General features: G+C 51.2%; 1 protein-coding gene across 1 annotated transcript; it reads left to right on the top strand.

The window, feature by feature from the left end:
* Positions 1 to 53: 53 nt before the first annotated feature.
* Positions 54 to 19,233, top strand: ROPN1L (rhophilin associated tail protein 1 like). The gene is given in 6 exon segments (NM_001075717.2): positions 54 to 404; positions 717 to 890; positions 7,108 to 7,231; positions 8,410 to 8,571; positions 16,493 to 16,668; positions 19,053 to 19,233. Coding segments are annotated over 5 exon segments (657 nt in total). The 5' UTR covers positions 54 to 404; positions 717 to 759; the 3' UTR covers positions 19,117 to 19,233.
* Positions 19,234 to 23,945: the final 4,712 nt, after the last annotated feature.

Here is a 23,945-nt window from a genome sequence, read left to right as displayed (position 1 = left end):
CTCCCAGGACCTCAACGGCTTCCTTCCACGGAGGCCAAGAGGCATCTCGTTCCAAAGCTTCACCGAGCCAGTGCAAAGGAAAGGAGGGCATTTTTCGAATTCGCCGCTCACAGTTGGTAGTGAGAAATCGATCCAAACGTCCTCTTATTTTAATTGAAATGTTCCGCTAGTGCATCTGTAAACTACCCGTTTACGCAAAGCGGGCGCCGAAGCCAGACTGAGCAAGCACATCGCTCCCGGGACACCAGACCAGCACAAGCGGCCAATCCCGGCTCGAGGCGTGTGCGCCTGCGCGACGCCAGAGGGGCGGAGCCCACGCGCGCGTCTCGGTTGCCTGGTTACCGCTGCGCGACAATTAGGAAGGGCAGTTGGCCCTCATTTTCAGAGGAGCCTGCGGAGGAGCGGTAAGATCCCTTCGCCGCCGCCCGCGCCTCGGAAATTCGGACCCTTGGCCCGCCTCCAAACCCGAGACCCCCCGCCCCAGTCCGCGCCCCACTCCAAACCCAGGGAGACACGGACGGCCTGGCCTGGCCCAATTTAACTCCGGGACCCCGACCTGGTTCCGAATCCGGGACCCACACCCCCAGACCACCGGCCCCGGCCAGGCTCTAAACTCGGGACCTGGGACCCCGGCCCCGGAGCCCCTTGGCAGGCACGTCTCCCGCGCTCCCCAGGCTGACCGATTCGCCCTTCTTCTCCCCCTTCCCCCCCCTCAGCACACCTTGGTTCTTCCAGCTTGGTTCTGGTCTGCGGAGAGCGATGCCGCTTCCCGACACGATGTTCTGCGCGCAGCAGATCCACATCCCCCCCGAGCTGCCGGACATCCTAAAGCAGTTCACCAAGGCTGCGATCCGCACCCAGCCCGCCGACGTGCTCCAGTGGTCCGCGGGGTAAGCCCTCCTTGGGCCAGCCCTCCTTGGGCCAGCACCTGCAAGAGCCGGCCCGTCGGCATGTCCAATCGTGCCTAGTGAACCCTCCTACCTGGACCAGTGGTCCAACCCTCAGGACACAGACCGAGTACCGATAGAACTTAACATCGGTGGCATCTACACCTAAGTATCTGTCTAGGAAACATCATGCATTATTGACCATGAGACCAGAAATTACTGCACAATGTCCATTTATCTACGTAGTGACACCTCCATTCTTAGAGAGTGGTGTTTATGCAGGTAGACTGAATAACACGGGATAAAAAGGTTTTGCATTGTGTTATAAAAGTCAAACTGTCACAGTCCCTTTATTTTACTTGTGAAATGATTTTACAAAGAGAAATCTTACGCTTATGTTCCTTGTCATCAGAGAATCCCCCAGGATTAGGTACTTGTTGAGTTTGTTGGAACCAGAGGGACTGGCTCCAGTTAGAGTAAACATCCCAAGAATGCAGTAAGGTTAAACTGTCCATCATAGTTCACAGCACAAGAGACTTGACAGTTTCTTGCAGCAAACATTCTAACCATTTCCAGGAACAGATTATCAATACTTTTAAAGTCACAAGTCAACAGACCTTTTGTGTGTGTGTGTGTGTGTGTGTGTGTGTGTGTGTGTGTGCGAGCGCGCGCGCACTCAGCCTTGCTCAGTTGTGTCCGACTCTTTGTGACTCTCTGGACTGTAGCCCACCAGGTTCCTCTGTCCGTGGAATTTTCCAGGAAGAATACTGGGGTGGGTTGCCATTTCTTCTCCAGGCAGAGATCTCTACCCAGAGATTGAACCCGAGTCTCTTGCGTCCCCTACATTGGTAGGAGGATTCTTTGCCCCAGCAGACTTTAGAATCATTAAAATAAATCGTGATGCTTTTACAGGAAAGCTCTTTGTCCTTTTGCAGTAAACAGACTCAGATTCAGAAACTCAAATCTGTGGTCACAAGAATCAGTAGAAATTTAACTTTTTTTTTTTTTTTTTAGTAATGAGAGTGTCAAATTTTGCTGAACTTCTCTATGAATTGTATGACCAAAGTGAATTATTATTAGGATGGCTGTAACAGATAACCACCAAATGTGATGGCTTAAAACAACAAACATCTCTGTTCTCACAGTTCTGGAAGCCGAAAGTCCAAAATCAGTTTCACCAGGCTACACTCAGGATATTGCCGGGGCTTTGCTCTCAGCTGGTAAAGAATCTGCCTGCACTGTGGGAGACCTGGGTTCGATCCCTGGGTTGTTGGAAAGATCTCCTGGAGAAGGGAAAGGTTACCCACTCCAGTATTCTGTCCTGGAGAATTCCATGGACTGTATAGTCCATGGGGTCACAGAGTCGGACACGACTGAGCGCCTTTGACTTTCACTTGCTGTCTCTGGAGACTCTAGGGAGAATTCGACCCCTCCCCTTGCCTTTTCCAGCTTCTGGAGCTGCATTCCTTGTGTTGTTGGGCTCCTGGGTCCTTCCTCCATTGCCAGCACTGTGGCGTTCTCACATATACCTCTGCCTCCCTCCTCTAGGAACACTTGTGATTGCATTTAGGAACCATCCAGATAGTCCTGGATGGTGTTCCCAGCTCAAAATCCTCTCTCAAATACATGAGAAACTTTGAGCAAGTATTTGCTCAAAATACATGCAAACTCCCTGTTGCCATGTAAAATAAGATCCGCAGCTTCTGGGATCAGGGCCAGGGTATCTTTGGGGCCCTCACTGCTCCTACCAGACGAGGCTGCTGGTTACCCAGTACTTTACCTCTGACAAATGCTTCTGAAAGACTCTTTAAAGGTTCTTGCCCCAAATCGTGGTCTCTGGGTTTTTTTTTTAATAATTCATTTTATTTATCTGTTTTTTTCTTTTTAGTTATGCTGAGTCTTTGTTGCTGTACACTGGCTTTCCCTGGATGTGGAGAGCGGAGGTTACTCTCTAGTTGCTGTGCTCAGGCTTCTCACTGGGGTGGCCTCTCGCTGCAGAGCACAGACGCTAGGGCGCACAGGCTTCAGTAGCTGCAGCATTTGGGCTCAGTAGTTGCGGCTCCTGGGCTGTAGAGTATGGGCTCCGTAGTTGTGGTGCATGGGCTTAGTTGCTCTGTGGCATGTGGGATCTTCCCAGACCCGAGACTGAACCCGTGTCTCCTGCATCGGCAGGCAGATTCCCATCCCTTGGGCCACCAGGGAAGTCTGTGGACTCTGGTTTTAACCATTATTCAAGCCTAAATAAAAGATACAGCTGTTTCAAAAGAGTTTATTCATATTTTACCAAACCTTCCAAGATTTTTTTTTTTTCTTCTTGGAATGTTATATTTGGTAACACTTTAGAGGCAGCGCTTTTAAGCTTCACTTTAATTGAAAAGGCTTAATCAAGAACCTTCTGAATGTTCCATGCCACTAATTTCATTTTTAAGAACAATTTTGGAGTTGAGGAGAAAAAGCAGGCATTGTTCACGTGTCTCTGCTCACTCAGAACAGAGTCTGTTAGGCAGAGATGTTGTTCAGGAGAACGTAAAGTGGTCTTTGAAAGATTTTGTAACAATTGGGGTTAAGACAAGGCAGGAGAAGAAATAGCCTATGACACAAGGACCACGATAGGAAGGAAAAACAACGAGAAACCAAGCAGGGAGCCAGGATGCGTGTGGAAGTGACTGCTGCGGAAGGCTCTAGCAGGCACTCACGGGAGGGTTCTTGTCAGACGAGGTTGTCAGGAGGCAAAGGTGGGCCAGCCTGGCTCCCAGACTCTGCTGTGACTCCGCAGCCCATTGGCTGCACCTGATTATGTCATTGAGCCCTAAAGGCTTTTGCTCACGTGCGCCTTCTGTGCATGTGACATAAGTTGGCCTGGCCGCTCAAGCAGGGCTCCTCCACCCTGGCTCTGATGGTGCTTTGACTATCCAGACCTTTGTCAGCAAAATGATGCTTTTTAATACACTGTCTAGGTTGGTCATAGCTTTTCTTCCAAGAAGCAAGCGTCTTTTAATTTCTTGGCTGCAGTCACCAAAAGCTCCCTGGAGGAGTGTGAGGCTGTCCTGTGTAGGCCCTTAGCAGCCTGCTGACCTGCACCCACCAGGTGCCAGTAATACCAGTCAGCCCCAGCTGTGAAAACCAACGGGGCCTCCAGGCACTGCCCGTGCCTTCTTGGGGAGGGGGCACTGCTCTAGAGGCTGCCCCGAGCCTGGGGCCTGCTCTGATGACTGATGAGGAATAATCTGGGTGGTGGTTGTTCAGTCGCTCAGTTGTGTCTGAATCTTTGCGACCCCATGGACTGCAGGACGCTAGGCCTCCGTATCCATCACCAACTCCCAGAGCTTGCTCAAACTCATGTCTATCAAGTCAGTGATGCCATCCAACCATCTCATCCTCTGTCGCCCACTTCTCCTCCTGCCTTCAATCTTTCCCAGCATCAGGGTATTTTCCAATGAGTCAGCTCTTTGCATCAGGTGGCCAAAGTATTGGCGTTTTCAGCTTCAGCATCAGTCCTTCCAATGAACACCCAGGACTGATCCCCTTTAGGATGGACTGGTTGGATCTCCTTACAGTCCAAGGGACTCTCAAGAGTCTTCTCCAGAACCACAATTCAAAAGCATCAATTCTTTGGCACTCAGCCTTCTTTATGGTCCAACCCTCTCATCCGTACATGACCATTGGAAAACCCATAGCTTTGACTCTACAGACCTTTGTCAGCAAACTGATGATTCTTAATATGCTGTCTAGGTTGGTCATAGCTTTTCTTCCAAGGAGCAAGCGTCTTTTAATTTCTTGGCTGCAGTCACCATCCACAGTGATTTTGGAGCCCCCCAAAATGAAGTCTGTCACTGTTTCCATTGTTTCCCCATCTATTTGCCATGAAGTGACAGGACCAGATGCCATGATCTTAGTTTTTTGAATGTTGAGCTTTAAGCCAACTTTTTCACTCTTTTTCGCTTTCATCAAGAGGCTCTTTAGTTCTTCTTTGTTTTCTGCCATAAGGGTGGTGTCATCTGTATATCTGAGGCTATTGATATTTCTCCCTAGTCTTGATTCCAGCTTGTGCTTCATCCAGCCCAGCATTTTTCATGATGTACTCTGCATACAAGTTAAATAAGCAGGGTGACAATAGATGAAAACCCCAATTAGGATTAACATGGTCACATGAAGCACCCTTCCCCCAGCCTGGCCCTTTAGGTCTTCGGATCTACATTTGTCTAACTCACAGCTGCCTGCCTCTTAACTTTCCCTCAAACTATCAAGTTAACGAAATATGACTGTATTTGTCCTAAAAGCATGAAAACAAAATTGAATTTGAGGGGTGGAGAGAGAAAAAGGGTGTGAGATATAAAATTCCTTTTAGTCTGTTGAATGTCTATTTACCTACACTTTGTTACATGTTCTGAGATGTTTCTAATTATTCACATATCTAAAAATTTTTATTGGAATAGAGTTTATTTACAGTGCTTTTTTAGTTTCGAGTGTATAGAAAAGTGATTCAGTTATATATATATCCATTTTTTTTAAGATTCTTTACCCATATGTAGGTATGTGTTTGTATTAGTCGCTCTGCTGCTGCTGCTGCTAAGTCACTTCAGTCGTGTCTGACTCTGTGCGACCCCATAGACGGCAGCCCACCAGGCTCCGCCGTCCCTGGGATTCTCCAGGCAAGAACACTGGAGTGGGTTGCCATTTCCTTCTCCAATGCATGAAAGTGAAAAGTGAAAGTGAAGTCGCTCAGTCTCGACCCCATGGACTGCAGCCCACCAGGCTCCTCCATCCATGGGATTTTCCAGGCAGGAGTACTGGAGTGGGGTGCCATTGCCTTCTCCGATTAGTCGCTCAGTTGTGTCCAATTCTTTGCGACCCATGGACTATATAGCCTGCTAGGTTTCTCTGTCCAAGGAATTTTCCAGGCAAGAATGCTGTTGTGGGTAGCCATTCCCTTCTCCAGAGGATCTTCCCAACCCAGGGATCGAATCCAGGTCTTCTGCATTGCAGGCAGATTCTTTATCATCTGAGCTACCTGGGAAGCACCCTTTACCCCTATAGGTTCTTAGAGAATCCTGAGTAGAGTCCCTTTGCTATACAGTAGGTCCTTGTTATATATATTTTTATGTAGTAGTGGGTGTATGTCAGTCTCCCAGTTTATCCCTTCTCTCCACATTTCCCCTTGGGTAACCACAGTTTTTCGTATCTTTTATATTATTCCCGTGACCCTGGATGGTTTGGTGTTTTATTTTCCTGGGCATATCATTTCTTTGATGGTGGGAGAGTGATGTGGGCAGCAAATGGCATTGTTTCAGGAGCCGGTCTGCACTGACACACGCCCCGGGGGAGAGTTTTGCAGAGACCCCACGTGGCACCCCTCCCCCTCCCACAAGAAACTCGATGTGCACCCCTTCCTGAGTTGTTGCCCCAAACTCTCTCCACGCCCTGCTTGTTCCCAGGATTAGCAGCCATATCCACGTCCCAGAAAGGAATAATTAAGGGGATAAAAAAGTACCAAGCAGGAAAAGTGAAGGGTAGGGAATGTCAGCACCTGACTCAGCCAATCAGGTGACTTCCCTGCTCCAGGGGGTTTCTCAGACCTGAATAGGCAGAGATGCTTGAAATCCTGCCCCTCAAAAAGCGGCAGGGCCAAGTCTGCAACTGTCCAAGTGGCATGACCTTGCACGCGACCTTGCACTTGAGTTCATATGGGGCCCTGACCTCCACCTCCTCTGGCAGCGTCTCTGGCCCCGGATGGGTGTTTGGTTGGTAAAAGCACATGTTATTGGAGACCCCCAGGCATGCCAGCCGGGGGGTCCCTGAGTCTGGAGCTGCCGTTGTCCCTATTGTGCAGACAGGGAAACTGAGGCACAGGAGAAGGTGCAGTCCAAGAGCTGAGTGGAGAAGCCAAGAGGGGAGCCCAGGCCAGGGGCCCCAGCCCGGTCCTCCCTCGTCACGGCCTCCCTCTGGGGTCGGTGATGAAAGTGCCTGAATTTGAGGGCTGCTTGTGTGTCGATGAATCCGCCTGTCAGTGCAGGAGATGTGGGTTCAATCCCTGGGTTGGGAAGATCCGCTGGAGAAAGAAGTGGCAATCCACCCCAGTATTCTTGCCTGGAGAATCCCACGGACAGAGGAGCCTGGAGGGCTACAGTTCATGTGGTTGCAAAGAGTTGGACACGACTGAGCGATTGAACAACAACAGCATGTGTCGATGAAGCTTCAGAGATGTCTGTTGTTGTTTCAGGTATTTTTCAGCTTTGTCAAGAGGAGATCCACTGCCTGTGAAGGACAGAATCGAAATGCCCATGGCCACTCAGAAAACAGACACAGGCCTGACTCAAGGACTCCTTAAAGTTTTGCATAAGCAGGTATCAGAGTCTGTGATCAGTCAGCTGAGCTTGAGATAAAGCTTCAAGACCTCCATGGTCATCTATCCACAGCCCTGTGTCCCCTGCAGGGAACCTTTGAAATTTATTCTCAAGGAGGGAATCTTGAATTCAGTGACCTTCCTCTGGTTTAAAGAACCCAAGATCACTGTTCACAATTATATAGACATACATTTTCTTTTTTTTAAGTACTTGCATTAAGATGCAAGAGGCTGTTGGACCAAAAAGAAAGGTTTGAAAATATGGAATTTCAGACATGGGGTTTGCAAGATACTTTTTGAAATATGAGTTTAAAAACTATGCTAAACATGATAAGCTGCCACCTTCTTCATCTGAAGGGGTATTTGGTTTCCAGCCCTCCTGAAAGCCCTCGAGACCCACCAGCTCACTTGCAGAGTTCGTAGAAAGTGTGTTTTATCGGAATGATCCGGCCGTATTGCCAAAACTGAGATCAGTGGTAGAGCCCTGAGTTTTAAAGTAGCTTGTCCCCATTATGTGTTCCTGACCAGGGTGCTGACTTCTACACATGGGATTCTCCCATGGCTTTCTTGCTTAAGGGAAAGCGAATAACCACAGAAAGGGAGAGGTAATCTGGGGAAAGACACGAGAAAATTGCTCAAAGCTCTTCCACGCAGAATACTGCTAGCAGATCACAGAAGTCACCTATTTTTCATCAACTTGTCTTAAAATAGTAGAAGGAATACATTTATTTTCTGGGTTAAAATTTCTCCCGTTTAACTGTCAGCATGATGCAGAGTTGGATTTCATTTGGTCTGTTGAAGTTTATTTGTGTTGTGAAGTGTTACAGACAGACAGACAGACAATCAGGCTCCTCACGTCCGTGTGCTCATTTCATTAAGTCGTAACATGATGCCGTGTTCACTTCACAGTCCTTTTTTCTCTCAAGAGGTAACTTGTTGCCAGTCTCTAGTTCCCAGTACCACCCTGCCCTCCGCTTCCCTGCTCATGCACCCCAGCTCCCACGGCACACACACAACCCAACCCCCCTCCCCTCCCCTAGTGGTGGGCTAACGGTGTAGTGAATTCAGAGTTCATCTTTGAACAGGGATAGGTACTCTATTTAAGTCTTTGCAAGCATTATGTGAGTTCTTGGGTCCTCAACTTAACATCGGTTATGTCATGCTGTGTTTTCCAAATAGTGTAGCCACAAGGAATATGTGGACTTAGCAGATCTTGAGCAGAAATGGAAAAATTTGTGCCTGCCTGTAGAAAAATTCAGAGCTCTCCTGCAGCTGGATCCTTGCGAAGACAAAATCGAGTGGATAAAATTTTTAGCACTTGGATGCAGCATGCTTGGTGGGGTACGTACCTACAAATAGCCTATTAATAATTCTGAGTGATCATGGGCCTACCATCCAAATAATTTAGGTGTTTCAGCAACTGTAAGAACACTCTCACTTTAGTAACTCTCATGACTTTAGTCATTTTGTCTTAGGCAATTTTTTTCAGATGCTTATTATATTTTAGGCTTGTAGTTACTTTAACTTACAGAAGTTAAATACTTATGAGTGCCTCAATGTAAAAGATGTTAACAGTAGATAAAATATGTAGATACTGTGAAAATGTGTTTAGTGTTTAGAAGAGAATGCATCAATGACTTTTATTAAACTATACATCATTTGACAAATTGATAGGTTTCCCTCCTGTACAAAAAGGAATAAAATTATCTTCTATTTTAGTTAAAATCTATTATTAGTAACTTAAAGCAGTTAAAATCGATTATTAGTAACTTAAAGCAGATATCTTGCTGATGTTAAGAAGTATAACCCATACGGGTTTAGGACCGAAGACACAGACATCCCTCCAGTCTGTGAACTGAGAAGGGCAGTGGGTTTGGTGGGGAAGGGCTGGAAATCTAGAGCCTGTCTTCAGCTCTAGAATTTGAGTCGCCACGTGAAACACAGGGGTCAAGTCCACTTTCAGTGTGTGAAGAAAAGCGCTGAGAAGAGAGCCAGCTCCCTTTACCGCGGAGACCAGGCGTGCAACCCCGTCCCTTGAGTCTTTGGACCCCAGAGCACATACCTGGCTACTCCTTAGTCCTTGCTTCACGGGGCACCCTCATCTTGGGTCCCCGCACAAGCCTCTTTGATTCCATTTTAACTCTTTAGAAGTACTTCGTCTGACACTACTTCACAGGACCACTGACAGCTAAGCGCCTGCAGCTAACCTTCCATCCTATCCCTGCACTGCCCTCCGCGTCAAGCCTCGGCTGCCCTGAGCTCCTGCTTCCCGTTGAGCGCATATGGACCCCCAAGAGATACTTGATTTAATTTTAGCTGGTTTTAGCTTTATGTTGTTACTAATCTTCTGGAACTTTTCTTTGATTCCAAATTCGATTTCTCTTTTTTCCTCTGCCTGGCTGTAGACGCTATGGTTCATTTGCCCCACCCCTCTGCTATGTAGTGCCTGCTCTGCGAATATCGTGCCCTTTACCACCTCTGTTCATGGCCCCAGTGAGAAACTCGGAAACCCCAGAAAAGTCAGGAGTCAGGCTGGCTGCTCCCTTTTGTGGTGTCCATGCCCACAGGTGGTGTTTCCCGTCAGCCCTGGGCTGGACAACCCAGACCCAGTTGCCACCTGTCTCTGGGCTCCGAGGCCACTGAGGAGAATCACAGCGGGGTGTCACTGAGAAGGACAAAGATGCATTTAGTTACTGGAGGAAATTTTATGTGGCTTTGTTCATCCGGAGCTCCTGGAAAGGGAGATTTTAATAACATAAAATGAATACCTAATATTTGATTTGATGGTTTATTCCTCTAAACTTGGTTTATGAGGCTTAGATTTTTATAAAGATGGGAAATCAGAATATTTCATCTTTGGGGGAATCCATCTTTGTAAGTGCTCCCTCCCAACTCAGGAGAATCAGGCGCTAGATTTCAAACCAGACCAGCTCGTGTTTTGCAAGAGGAGGCCTCTTAGCCGTGTGTGAGGCGTGACGCTAGATGGAGACATTTGTTAAGGATGGAGCTTCCCTTCCGGACTGAAGTCTGGGCAAGTGACAGGGAAGGAGCACACTCGCTTCTCTCTTCTTCCCTTAACGTGTCGCTCAGCCCGTCAGCCCGTCAGCCCGTGGGGGTCCGGCACTGGCCCCTGACTAAGCCGCCTGGGCCCTGAGTCTTTGCTGTGGGCCGTTGACTCTCTCCTATTTCTCTGCAGGGAGCCGACCCTGGGGAGGGGGTTCAGGTGCGAAAGTCCCCTGCTCCTCTGCCAGGCAGAGTTCAGAGCCTGGGGTGCCCTCTCCGTCCTGGCCTGCCCCCCCAAAAAAACCCAGGGCAGGGCTAGCTGTGTGCCACGGGGGCCGTGATGGGCCAGCCCCAAGGGGACGTGTGCTCTGTTGACCCACCGATGCCCGTGTTGGTGGGACAGCTTGGAGACGTCCCAAAAGCCTGGCGCTGTGATTTCCGGGAGATGGCTCTTCAGGCAGATTGGCACCTTAGCACTTGTCTTTATGCTTAGAAGAAGGAAACGTTCAGAAAGGAGCCAGTGAAGAACTGAAGCAGGATGAGGAGGAGGAATTCCTCGTGGATCACTGCAGTCCACTTCTTCGCACGCAGGACTGCCGTGAAGCTGGAATCTGGTCACTCTGCCTCACTGTGACGCAGCAACTCTGGCTGCCCCACCTGTGGTGTCTCTTGGCTTGTGGCTTTTCAGGATCTCTTTGGAGTCTCTCTAGTTGGATGGGTTGAGTCCTCTGCAAAGACTGGAACCTTCTCTGAGATTTCCAAGCCATATGTCTCATTCCTTCCATGGATGTCTGTCGATTGCAGCTTGGTGTGGGCTTTGCTCTGAGTGCCAGGGGATCTTGACACCCCACGGGCGACATCTGGTATATCCTCTGAGCCCCAAGTGCTGCTCTGGTTCTCGAGTGCAAGCTTCAGATGTGACTGGGGGCAGGGCATGGGAGCAAGAGCATCAGGGGGCTCTGCCCCAGGAGCCTCGGCCATGGGCAGAGGGCCTGTCTCCCAAGGTGCATGGTCGCTGGGTGAGATGACCACAAGTCTGTGTTGTGACCTTCAGCTTACATTTCTGCTGTCCCATCAATGTCCTAAGAGGTGGGTCAACATTTTTCATCTGTTTTTTTCTAAGTATGGAGATCTTTTTTATAATATGAAAAAGTTGAAAGTGGACCATAAGGAAGACTGAGCACTGAAGAATTGATGCTTTCAAACTTGTGGTGTTGGAGAAGACTCTTAAGAGTCCCTTGGACAGCAAGGAGACCAAAGCAGTCCATCCTAAAGGAAATCAGTCCTGAATATTCGTTGGAAGGACTGATGCTGAAGCTGAAACTCCAATACTTGGCCATCTGATGTAAAGAACTGACTCACTGGAAAAGACTCTGATGCTGGGAAGGATTGAAGACAGGAGGAGAAGGGGGCGACAGAGAATGAGATGGTTGGATGGCATCACCGATCTGATAGACATGAGTTTGAGTAGGCTCTGGGAGATGATGGACAGGGAGGCCTGGTGTCCTGCAGTCCATGGGGTCGCAAAGAGTCGGACACGACTGAGCGACTGAACAACAAGAGCAAAACCGTTGTGGACCAAACCCACCTTCCCAGCTGCCCCGCACAGGACTGAGAAAAGTGCAGTGACGAACTACTCCCCCAACTCTGGTTCATCTTTGAACTTCCTCATTCATGGGAGTGTCCCTCCGTGTGTACAGCTGAAAATACACGTGTGTCATCTGGACGTACTGCTTATGGATGGCCGTCGTCTCCAGTGTTCTCACCAGGTGTGGGAATGTTTGGAGCCCTTGTCTGTTTTCTCTTTAATCCTCCAAGCAGCCCTCTGAGGAAAGCCCTGATCTCGGAACCCGTGGGCTGGAGGGCTGAGCGGAGCGGAGGGCAGGGGGAGGCGGCGGGGTGGGATTCGAACTCAAACCACAGGCTCCGGAGCCGCCGCTCCTGGTGGACACGGTGGGTGGAGGGACCCCTGTGATGACTCTGTAGCCCAGGCAGTGTGCCGCCCACCGGTTGGGACATGCCCCAGAGAGTGACAACTCCTTGGCCTTCCCTTCCGTACCATTTTATACCCTTAAAGTGAAAAGAAGAAAGAAAGTGAAGTTGCTCAGTCATGTCTGACTCTTTGCAACCCCATGGACTGTAGCCCACCAGGCTCCTCCATCCATGGAATTCTCCCGGTGAGACTTCTGGAGTGCTTCTCCAGGGGATCTTCCCAACCCAGGGATTGAACCCGGGCCTCCCGCGTTGCAGGCAGATGCTTTACTGTCTGAGCCACCAGGAAAGCCCTGTCCTAAGGTGATCTGCTCCCTAAAACACTGTGTGCCAGCCTGCCAACAGCATTCACCCTGGAGGCCTCAGGCCCCCGTCCCGCCCAGCTGCGGGCCGCCCATGGGCTCTGGTGTCTCTGAGCACCCGTCTGGTCCCCTCCAGGCCATGCTCTCCCCTGGTTCAGGTTCCCAGGGGGGCCTCCGGAGCCCGTCTGGAGATGCTCACCTGTGAGCCTCAGGCCACAGGCTCATGTACCAACTGCCTCCCAGCTAGGAGACAGCTGCCCCTGCCCACTGCACCCCGGCTGAGCGTCCACTCTGTGGGGCCGGGGGTGGTGGGGTCAGCAGTTGCTGGGCGTGCTGGCCCCTCTGTCCCTCCAGCCTGAGGCACCGGCTTCACTCACATCCGAGAACGTGGCACTGGCCACGAGCCCCAGGCCCGCACTGTAAATGAGGAAGCTTGTGAGGAAAGGAAGTGAAACGGGGTGGGGGGCGCTTCTTTAAAAATGAGACCTGGGGGTCAGTGCCACTGCCCGACATTGAGTTGGGTGTCCCCCCGGAGCTCTGGCCGCAGGGCGGGAGCGAGTGCCCCCACCGTGTCCTGACTGTGTTCAAAAGGTCAGGCAGAGTGTGGTCCATGTTGTTCATTCCCTGCAGCTAAAAGGGACCCAGTCGGGGTGATAAGGTGGATCGAGGTGTCGTCGGGACAGCAGCTGCAACTCGGAGACTGCAGGGACCCACGGGCCCAGCACTGCACGTGCTCGGGAGGCCAGGTCTCTTCTGTGTCTCCACTCGCATCTGAGATGAGGCTTCGGCATGCACGGGCTTCCCTGGTGGCTCAGACGGTAAAGAATCCACCTGCCAATGCAGAAGATGTTAGAGACGCAGGTTTGATCCCTGGGTCGGGAAGATCCTCTGGAGGAGGGAACTGGCAGCTCACTCCAATATCCTTGCCTGGAGAATCTCATGGACAGAGGAGCCTGGAGGGCTATGGTCCCCGGGGTCACAAAGAGTCGGACACGACTGAGCAACTGACACTTTCAGGCGTGCATGCTGGGCTGGCAACATTGCAGCCGCCACCTCTTGGACCAACCACCAGCCAGAGAATAACGAGCAGCGGGTTAGTGGGGCCACTGCTCAGGAGATGGGTCCTTGTAGCTGGCAAGCAAGTAGCCTTAGGACCCACGACCCTTAGGGTGAGAGAGCTGTTGTAGGGAACAGAGTTCCCAAGCCAGGCATGTTGCCTAATGAGTCCTTGTGGACATAGAAACTGCTGCGAGTCTGCGTCGGAAATGTTAGCACTGGTAATGTCATCGCATCTTTGCGGGGGAAGTGAGGCCAGCGTGTTTGGATGCATTTTTCTTTTCCCCCTAAAATACCTCTTCCTCGGAAGCGCTGGAGCAGCATTCATGAAGAAGAGCGTCTGCTCTGGCTCCATGCCAGCTTCCTCCACCCCTCAGCTCTGCTGTAGGCCCCCAGCCCCGCCTCGATGACTGTCATCCGGTGTGTGGGCTCAAACAGCAGGATCTAACAGAGTGACTAGTCTCTGAGACATTTCAAGCAGGGAACCTGTAAAATACACAACTCTCTGTTCACCCAGTCCTCCCTGGGGACGGTCTTTCGGGGAGACGGTGCGTGCGGTGGTCCCTGCAGAAATGAATAAATGAACGCCACCATTGTTTCTAACTAGAGCATCCCCTCACCCCCAGAGCTGGGCGAACGTCAGGACTGTGGGGTTGTCCGCTCACAGTCATCCCGTCTCAGCGGGGGCCATCGGTCGGGGTCAGGGTGGACGGTGGTGGTTTGCAGACACCCCGAGTCCCAGCAGCTGGCGGGGGCGGGGGGCAGTGTGCACCCATGGTCCAGGCTCACCCCTGGCCGGTGTGTGTCACCCCCTGCCACCTGCTCCCCGAGCCAGCCCAGAGGTGGGATGTGCTGGTCAGGGCTGGGCTCAGGATGCCGACTGCTGGATTCCCGTCCCAGCTGGCTCACCTGGGCGAGTGACCTGGCCTCTCAGCTTCCTTGACCCCATCTTGCACGGTCACCATGAGGAGTGAGTGAGATGCCCAGTCCATCTCTCAGGGTTCCTGCTGTGTGGTGATGCCAGGCCGTTAGCACTTTCTGGGCACATTTCGGTGCCCCTGCCTTGCTCCTCCCACTGTGGAAAGCACCACTGGTTTCTCTCTGATGCTCACTGTGAGACCCTGGTCCAGCCCCTCGTGGTTGACGAAGCTGGTGTGTAGTAAGAGGACCTCAGGGAGGCCCTGTATCAGGGCCTGTTTCAGCAGCCCGTCAGAGCTCAGGGGGGCTCTGGCCAGCAGCTGGCCAGAAGCCGGTCCCCCTCGTGGTCTTATAGCCTCAGGAAGTGAGTTCTGCCCACCCCCTCGGGAAGCTGGCAGTGGGTCCTCCAATAGTTGAGCCTCTGGGTGAGAACCAGACCTCTGCCGCCACCCGACTGGTGCCTCAGAGGAGCCGTGTGGCTGGGTGGTGGCCGGATAATGACTGTGTTTAAGGCCTGGCCCCGGCCCTCTGTGTGTCCCTGAGCTGCGGGACTCGCTTCCACATGGCTGTTGCTCTGATCCATTCGGTCTACCTGTAACCTCCCCTCCACCTGCTGCCTCGCCCCCACCTTGGGGGACTGTCCTCAGCAGCTGGCCACCTGGGTTTTCCTGGCTCTCTCTTCCTCGTGAGCATAGCCCACGTTTCATTCCCTCAGGAGCTGCCCTGGAGGGCTCTGGTCTGTCCCAGAGGCTCGCGTCTGCGCTCTGTAGGCCCCACCGTCGCCGTGGCAGCCCTCCGTGTCAGCTCCCTGAGGGCAGGACAAGGGCCTCGAACACAGCAAAGACATGCCCACCAAGGCTGATTTCCTACCATCTTGCAAAACTGCTGGGGATTTAAGCCTTCAGTTCAGTCGCTCAGTCGTGTCTGACTCTTTGCGACCCCACGGACTGCAGCACGCCAGGCCTCCCTGTCCATCATCAATCCTGGAGCTTGCTCAAACTAATATCCATCGAGTCAGTGATGCCATCTAACCATCTCATACTCTGTCATCCCCTGCTCCTCCCACCTTCAATCTTTCCCAGCATGAGGGTCTTTTCCAAATGAGTCAGTTCTTCACATCAGGTGGCCACAGTATTGGAGTTTCAGCTTCAGCATCAGTCCTTCCAATGAATATTCAGGACTGATCTCCTTTAGGATGGACTGGTTGGATTTCCTGGCAGTCCAAGGGACTTTCAAGAGTCTTCTTCCAGCACCACAGTTCAAAAGCATCAATTCTTCGGCATTCAGCTTTGTTTATAGTCCAACTCTCACATTCATACATGACTACTGGAAAAACCATAGCCATGACTAGACAGACGTGTTTGACGTGGGCGTGTTTGACATGGGCCAGGGCTCCCCTGACCCTCACCCTCATGCCCTGGTGACTAGAAGGGGTCGAATGGGGGAGGGTCAGCATGCTCTGGAATGTTCTGGAAGCTCGTGCCACGTTTTGCAGGGAGGAGTTCTGGCTGAAAGTCAAGGATGCCGGTGGATGGTGGTGTTGAGGGGGTTACTGACCCAGGTTCGACACTGCCCCCAGCCTGCTCAGGGCCCTGCCAGTCCCACCCCCTCACCACGGGTGGCCCAGTTGGGGAGAGTTTGCTCTGTCTCGAGGTATGTTGTGGGGCCAGAGGGACTGGTGTGCAAGTTGCCTTGTCCCTCGTCAATAAGATCGAGGCTTCCTCTTGTCTAAGAGTCATTCCCGTTTAACATGAGAGAGAATCTGGAAATCAAACTCTTTTTCAGGCCAATTACATCCTGATCAACCCTTTTCTTTTTCTTTCTTGTGGCGATTGTAAATTCCCGGTAGTTCTTAATTTAGACCGCCGAGAACATACTTGGGGGAGAACTTCTGTAGCTATACCCAGGTGTCTGTGGGCGGCTGTCTTTGCTGTCCGTCTTAGCGCATCGCAGCGGTAACCGTTTCCCCGCCTGCTCTCTGCCGTCTCCAGTCACTGAACACTGCGATGAAGCACCTCTGCGAGATCCTGACCACGGATCCTGAGGGCGGGCCCGCGCGCATCCCTTTCGGGACCTTCTCCTACGTCTACCGCTATCTGTCGGGGCTCGACTCGGACATCCCTGAGTCGGACACCGAGGCCTACCTCTCCTCGCTGAAGGAGAACGCGTAAGTGCGCGCGCCGGGGTTCTCGGCTCTCAGACGACCGATCGGGCCTTTGACGGGAGGGAAGGAGCACACGCCGAGCCCCCAGCCCCGAGGTGTCAGGTGTGGCTTGGTGGTGTGAGGAGGCCGGGCGGGGGCGCCGCTCAGCGCGCAGACTTCACATCCCGCCGGGGCCTTCTTAAGCACGGGATGTCTGATGGTTTAACACCAGGGCGCGTTCAAAAAGGAGAGTTCGTTTCTCGACAATGCAACACGGAAATGGGTCCCCGCAAGTGGAGGGAGTCCAGACTCCCCGCGTGGGTGAGGAGCAGTGGGGAGCGACCCCGTGCACCCCGCCCCCCACCTTCCCCCAGTGCTGCCTGCAGGGGCTTCTGCCCCGCGAGGGAGGAGCCCCACCCAGGTGTCGGCTCCGCACCCAGGTGTCGGCTCCGCCCCAAGTATTGGCTCCGCCCCCAGGTATCGGCTCCGCCCCTCTGCGGGTCGGAAAGGTGGTGCTCGAGGGCCTTCAGACGGCGGGGCCGCTCCCCAGGCCCCCAGGCGCCGCTGCCCACAGCCCCCCGAGCCCCCACACCCGCCACCTGGAGCCACAGGAGAGGTTTGCGGAGAGCCACGCGTGCCGTGCCGGGACGTAGTGGCGGTGCGCGCGCGCGTGTGTGGTGGTGATAGATCACAAGACGGCAGGGCGACGGAGCCGCTGATGGTGACACTGACCGTGTCAGTCGCGCTGCCCGGCCCCCGGGAGCCCGCACCAGGCAGGCCCGTCCCCACCTCCCAGGCTCTCGTCCCCTCCCCCTGCCCCCCCAACCCCCCTGGGGTGCTCCGGCGCTGGCCCCTCCCCTCGGCCCCTAAGGGGACCCTGGCCCCGCCACAGCCCTCACCTGGAGCTCTTGAAACCCCTTCCTGGTCCTCCGTCCTTCAGATTCGCATTCCCTACCCCCCACCACCCCGTTCCCCCGCCCCTCCGGCCACGGGAAGGGGCGAACGGGGTCGCTCCTCACTCACGCAGGGAGTCAGGACTCCCCCACCTGCAGGGACCCATTTCTGTGTTTCATTGTTGAGAAACGAACTCTTCCTTTTGAACGCACCCTGGTTTTTAAACCATTTGACACCCTGTGCTTAAAAAGGCCGGTGGCGGGATAGCTCGCCTCCCTCTGAAGTCCCCCTCCCCGCGCCAGCCACCAGCTGAGCCCCAGACCCTGTGGTCCCCGTTTTCTTCCCGCTTTGTCCACCAACTTGAAAACCTCTCCCTCCTCCTGGAAGCTGCCAGCCCTCCGTCCCTCTCTCCTCCGGGGACACTGTTCCTGTCACCTCACCCATTCTCATTTTCCATTTCACTCCCATCGGGGATTTCCCTTCCAACCAGGCCCCGGGGGCTTCCCCTCGCCCGCTCCCATACTACCTGGACTCCTTCTGTGCCTCCCTCCCTGGGACGGGCCCTCCATCCCGGGTGTCTGGGCTCCTCCAGGCTCAAGTTGCCCGTGGGTTCTATCTGACGTTGGCCCCCAGCTCCAAACTCCGATGTCAAGTGCCTACTGGACCTCCCCTGGGGGATGTCTGGTGCACCCGTCAGGCTTAAAATGGTCCCACCAGAAATGCATGTTTGCCCAGCCTGAAAGTATAGGTAAAGGGCATTTAACTGCAGGCTGCAAGGTGAGAGTTTATAACCCGGTGTTTACAATTACAAAGACAGTAACCGAATCCTGCCTAAGCAGAGTTTGGGCTCCTGAGGTGGGAGGTCCCTGCACACAGGAGGGCAGGTGGTCAGGGAGAGGTCCTCTCTCTATTGCCAGGTGGCTCCAAATGGGAGGCTCTTCCTGAGGTGTCATTCCCCTGGGCCCGTAAGAAGTGGTTCCTTTTTATGGAAAAGTATATTTCGGAACCACTAACTTGTGTTCCTATTACTTTTAAATATGAGCCCTCAAGGCAGTTCTTACGTTCCTACTGACATGGAAATGAACATTGTTCCAGTTCAGTATTTTTACATCTAAGATGCTTGTAGAAATTTACTAACGTTCACATCTTTTAAGAAATAAAACTATCTGTAGATAAGGAGAAAAGTCAAAAGATGTCAGTGCCAAAGTTTCATAGACTTAAGACACTCCTTTGAGCTCTACTGGATCAACTTTTAAAATACTAGAAAGAGCCTCTTATTATACTAGTGACTAAATTTGAGTTGTCAATAAAGAAAAAATTTTAAACCTAGTACTAATTTTTTTCACCTAGAAATATATATGCATATTTCAATGTAAGAAAACAGACTCCTTTATTTTTAGAGGTAATAATTACTGATTTGAGACCACAGTCAATTTTTAAGGTAAAGCTAAATTATGCTATATTGCATAGAAACAGTAAGAGATTACTAATGGGTGCCTTTGTTTCCCATTTAGAGCTGCTAGAAAGAATGGTATGATAGGTCTTTCAGATTTCTTCGTTCTAAAGAGGAAAATTTAGAAAGCCTTGAAGAGAAAACTCAGAAGACAGGCCATTAATACAGAGAAGAACACATTTTAATGTCAAAATAGTGCCTTTCAAAACCTTGACACCAAATACAACACGTCATTAACCACATACGTATGTAGTGTGAGTTTTTCTTGTAATGGAATGTGACCAATGCATCATGGGGCCCTATTTAGTGATTAAAAGATGCTTCCTCCTTAGAAGGAAAGCTATGACTGACCTACACAGCATATTCAAAAGTAGAGACATCACTTTGCTGACAAAGATCCATATAGTCAAAGCTATGGTTTTTCTAGTAGTCATGTACAGATGTGCGAGTCGGACCACAAAGAAGACTGAGCACCAAAGAATTGATGCTTTTGAACTGTGGTGTTGGAGAAGACTCTTCAGAGTCCCTTGGATTGCATGGAGACCCAACTGGTCAATCCTAAAGGAAATTGACTCTGAATATTCACTGGAAGGACTGATGCTGATGCTGAAGCTCCAATACTTTGGCCACCTGATATGAAGAGACAACTCACTGGAGAAGACCCTGATGCTGGGAAGGGCTTCCCGAATAGCTTAGTTGGTAAAGAATCTGCCTGCAATGTGAGAGACCCCTGGTTCAATCCCTGGATTGGGAAGATCCCCTGGAGAAGGGAAAGGCTACCCACTCCAGTATTCTGGCCTGGAGAATTCCATGGACTGTAAAGTCCATGGGGTCGCAAAGAGTCAGACAGGACTGAGCAACTTTCACTTCACTGATGCTGGGAAAGATTGATGGCAGGGGAAGAACGGGGTGACAGAGGGTGAGAGGATGAGATGGCATCACTGACTCCATGGACATGTGTTTGAGCAAGCTCCAGGAGATAGTGAAGGACAGGGAAGCCTGGAGTGCTGCAGTCCATGGGGTGGCAGAGTCAGACACAACTTAGTGGCTGAACAACAACAACATTTAGTGATCGTTCTGCTCCGAGTTCTCCTAAGAACCTCAACTGCAACTCATTCATAGCAGAGAAATGACCCGAGGAAAGCAATCTGTTTGGAGGCTGCAGAGTAGGCAGGGGGAGGGGCAGGGTAAGATCAGCTGTACCTCTTCTTTCAAAACTCCTGAGCACAGGAAGGCAGAGGCCCTCTGCTCGCTGGCCATCACCTAGCCTCCCTGGGAGGAGTGTCTCGTGCTGAAGCTGGATCTTCTCTGTGACAGGAGGGCCCAGGGGACTCGCTGGCTGGGAGAGCATCCACGGATGGGAGGCAAACGGGGCCATCAGCTTGGACCAGCACTTGGTCCACTGCACAGAGACAAGCAGCTGAGAGAGTGTCTCTTTGCTTTCTTCATATAAAATCTTCAAAATGACAGAGCCAACGAATACGTCTCAGATTGTTCTTCTGAGAACTGGGGAATGGTTTGGCTTGTTGGTTCTCTGAAAATGTTACCATGTTAGTAGTCAGTTTTACCGGTATTCAAAGATTCGTGAAAACCCAGTTTTAGGGAGACCCATTTGTTAGGTCAAAAAGCGTGTCATTTTTTGCAAAGGGGTAAGGTATATTTTTCATCTGGACACGAAACTACTGTATTTGAGATCATCTTTTGCCTGGACTTCCAGTCACCCTCCCAGTGAACAAGAGTTTGTTCATAAAATTACAAGAAACTTACTAAAGTTGGAGTTTTAAAAGGTTTCACAATTTTTGGAGCTGCTTTACATCTTAAATTTTGCTCCAAAGAATTCAAATATTTTTTCCCTTCTAACTGTAAACTCTCCATGCATGGAGATAAGCAGAAAGACACCTGAGGCTGCCACTCAGTGCAGTGGCAAATCACGCGGAGGGATCAAACGTGTGCAGGGGACGCACTGCAGTGGGAAGGGACGTGTGGCCCATGGACTGTAGCCCGCCGGGCTCCTCTGCCCATGGAATTTTCCAGGCAAGAATGAGTACTGGAGCGGGTTGCCATTTCCTCCTCCAGGGGATCTAAGGAACGCTCTGTCCCCTGGGTGACAATGATGTGTCAGTGTAGGTGGCTGGGCTGTAAGAAATGAACCTTCTGCTGGGAATGTTGATGGTGGGGGAGGCTGTCCGTACATGTGTGAGGGGAGGGGGGACGTGGAATGAAGTGTTAATTCCTGTGGCAATATGGGTTCCAATAGATCATCCCGCTGGCAAACGGACTCTGGGGTTTGTCCCTGGTCTTAAAGAGCAGCTATTCCTTAAGAATAACTTTGTCATGGAATTGGAAATGGCATTCCTTCAAACACATTCAGTCCTCAAAATTGTTTTGGTCTGATTTAGGGCTCTGTCAGGGCCCTAAAATTCAAACAGAAAGAACTTGACCCAGAAACATTAACTTGCCTTTGTCTAAGTGAAACGGCAACCCACTCCAGTATTCTCGCCTGGAGAATCCCTTGGACAGAGGAGCCTGGTGGGTTATAGTCCGTATTGTTGCAAAGAGTCAGACACAACTGAGTGACTTTGCACGCACAAAGGGAGGGCGCTTTTCTGTCCCACTTTTGCCGGAGCACCTCAGTGTCGTGCCGCTGTGTGTCCCCCCTGGATCGTCCGCTCTTCAGCGGCCAGCTCCCAAGCCTCCAGACAGCGGCCTTAGCTCACCCCTGTCCTCGTGGGGACATGGGCCCTTCCTACGACACAGCTGAGTCACCCTTGTTCTCCTGCATGCCCTGCATTTTTTTTTTTTTTTTTCTGTTTTAAAACTTGTTGTAGGAAGCTTGGCTTCCAGTCAGATTGTTCATGGTCTTTGGAGGGCTCACTCAGATGGTTTAATTAATAACTACAAGCTTTGTTGCAAGTACCATTAACTAATCAACGTGCTGGATAAAATAAACCGTTCAAGCAACTGAAATTTTTGAACAGAGGAGCTCTAGACAGAGACCAATTCCTCTTTTCTGCGGGAGCCTGGGGTGGGTCCAGTAGAGCCTGGACTGTGAGGGGCTGAGGGTGAGGGCGCAGGTGACCCCATCTGTGTTTACCTCCTCGAGAGAGAGAGAGACGTTTCTGAGTAAAGTCACTTAGAGAAGAGACTTTGACGATGATGGAGACTCAGCATTCAAAGAGCTTCCCAGGTAGGTCAAGAGGTAAAGAATCCGTCTGCCAATGCATGAGGCATAGGAGACCCGGGTTCGATCCCTGGGTGGGGAAGATCTCCTGGAGGAGGGCATGGCAACCCACTCCAGTGTTCTTGCCTGGAGAGTCCCTGGACAGAGGAGCCTGTCGGACTACAGTCCATGAGGTCACAGAGAGTCAGACACGACTGAGCACACACACACAGCATTAAAAACAACAATCCCTGGCATTTGTGAGCTGTGGGTTTGGAAAGTACCTGCTCTCCCTTGATGGCACAGGGGTGGGTTGGGGGAAAACAGGATTGGAAAAGCCACAAACGCAAATTAGCCAAAGGTGACTTTGGTCTTAGGAACTGGCTGTCCCATTGAAAGCACCACGTCCCTGCAATGCAACCGGCAGATGAGAGGATTTTCAATCTATTGTCAGCTTCTGTGTTTTTCCACTTTAAAGAAACTGAGGTTTGTTTTTTTTTGGTTGGTATTCATGATGTGTAAGAAAGAGAAAAAGGCAGAAGTAGCAATGATTCTGGAAACAGACAATCCCCTGGCAGGATGGAGTTCACTGGGGAAGACCAGTGATTTTGTTCTTAAAATGCTTGGGTTTCAGGAGTTCCCTGGTAGCCTAGTGGTTGGGATTCTGGGGTTTCACTGCTGTGGCCCGGGTCCAGTCCAATCCCTGGTCTCAGAACTGAGATTCTACAAGCCATGTGGCCACACACACAAAAGATTTCGCTGTAAGTCACTCATTTAACTTGCGATTAGCCGTTATTTCCTGGCAGGCACTGGCATACTTGTGAATTCTTGTGACATGAGAAAAATCTATCTGTACAAACAGTTTTCAAATGCAGTGAGATTTTGATGTCTACTCAATTTAACAATTAATGAAGAGTGAATATATAAATTAATCATTTGTGGAATTTGATTTTGCTATTGCTATTTCCATAATCTGCAGACTATCATTTTTTTTCCAAGACTTAAACATTTTCAAAGATCCTTGAAGCTCTCGTTAGGCCCGAGGCTCTGTGCCTTAGCGTCCGAAATGAAAGCGGTGCAGTCGCTCCCTAAGGAAAACCCCAGCTCCATTACGTCCCTTTGTGGACTTTGTCCTCCTTGGTTATTAACATGGATTCTCTCCGGAAGCCCATGAGGTGGGCTGCAAAAATATAATTAACCCCCTTTCTGGGGCCTGAGCCCTAGAACTAAGAGGGCAGGGGCATCTCAGCTGGTCTTCCTGCCCCGGGCTCAGGCCCACCCTCCTGGCCTCACACTTCTGTCCCTCTCGACTTCTCCCACATCAACCAGCATTTCTTTTCTTTCTTAAAGTATTTATTTATATATTTGGCTGCCCTGGGTCTTAGTTGCAGCATGTGGGATCTAGCTCCCTGACCAGGGATGGAACCCGGGCCCCCTGCATTGGGAGTGTGGAGTCTTAGCCACTGGGCCACAGGGGACGTCCTTCAACCAGCATGTCTAATACCCACCCCTCCATTTCCTTGGTGCTGGCTTTCCATGAGGTTGGAAGACCCAAAGGTAAAGTAAACTGAAAGGCGTTGCCATGTCCACATGCAGCTTTCCCCAGGACGGCTGCATCCTTCCAGACATCTCATGGACAGCTGGCACCTGATCCACTAAGGTGAGGCAGGAGTCCCGTACTTTTCAGTGCTGAGATGGAGCCACTGACGTGGGATGGAGAATGGCTCCCTTCTGGACACACGTTCCATCAGTCACCACCCCAAACCCAACCCGTGTTCAAATCTGCCTTGACCA

This window comes from Bos taurus, chromosome 20 (genome assembly GCF_002263795.3).
Source record: "Bos taurus isolate L1 Dominette 01449 registration number 42190680 breed Hereford chromosome 20, ARS-UCD2.0, whole genome shotgun sequence".
Taxonomy (NCBI): Eukaryota; Metazoa; Chordata; class Mammalia; order Artiodactyla; family Bovidae; genus Bos; species Bos taurus.
Note: the sequence above shows the minus strand (reverse complement) of the source record. Positions and strands in the feature narration are given on the sequence as shown.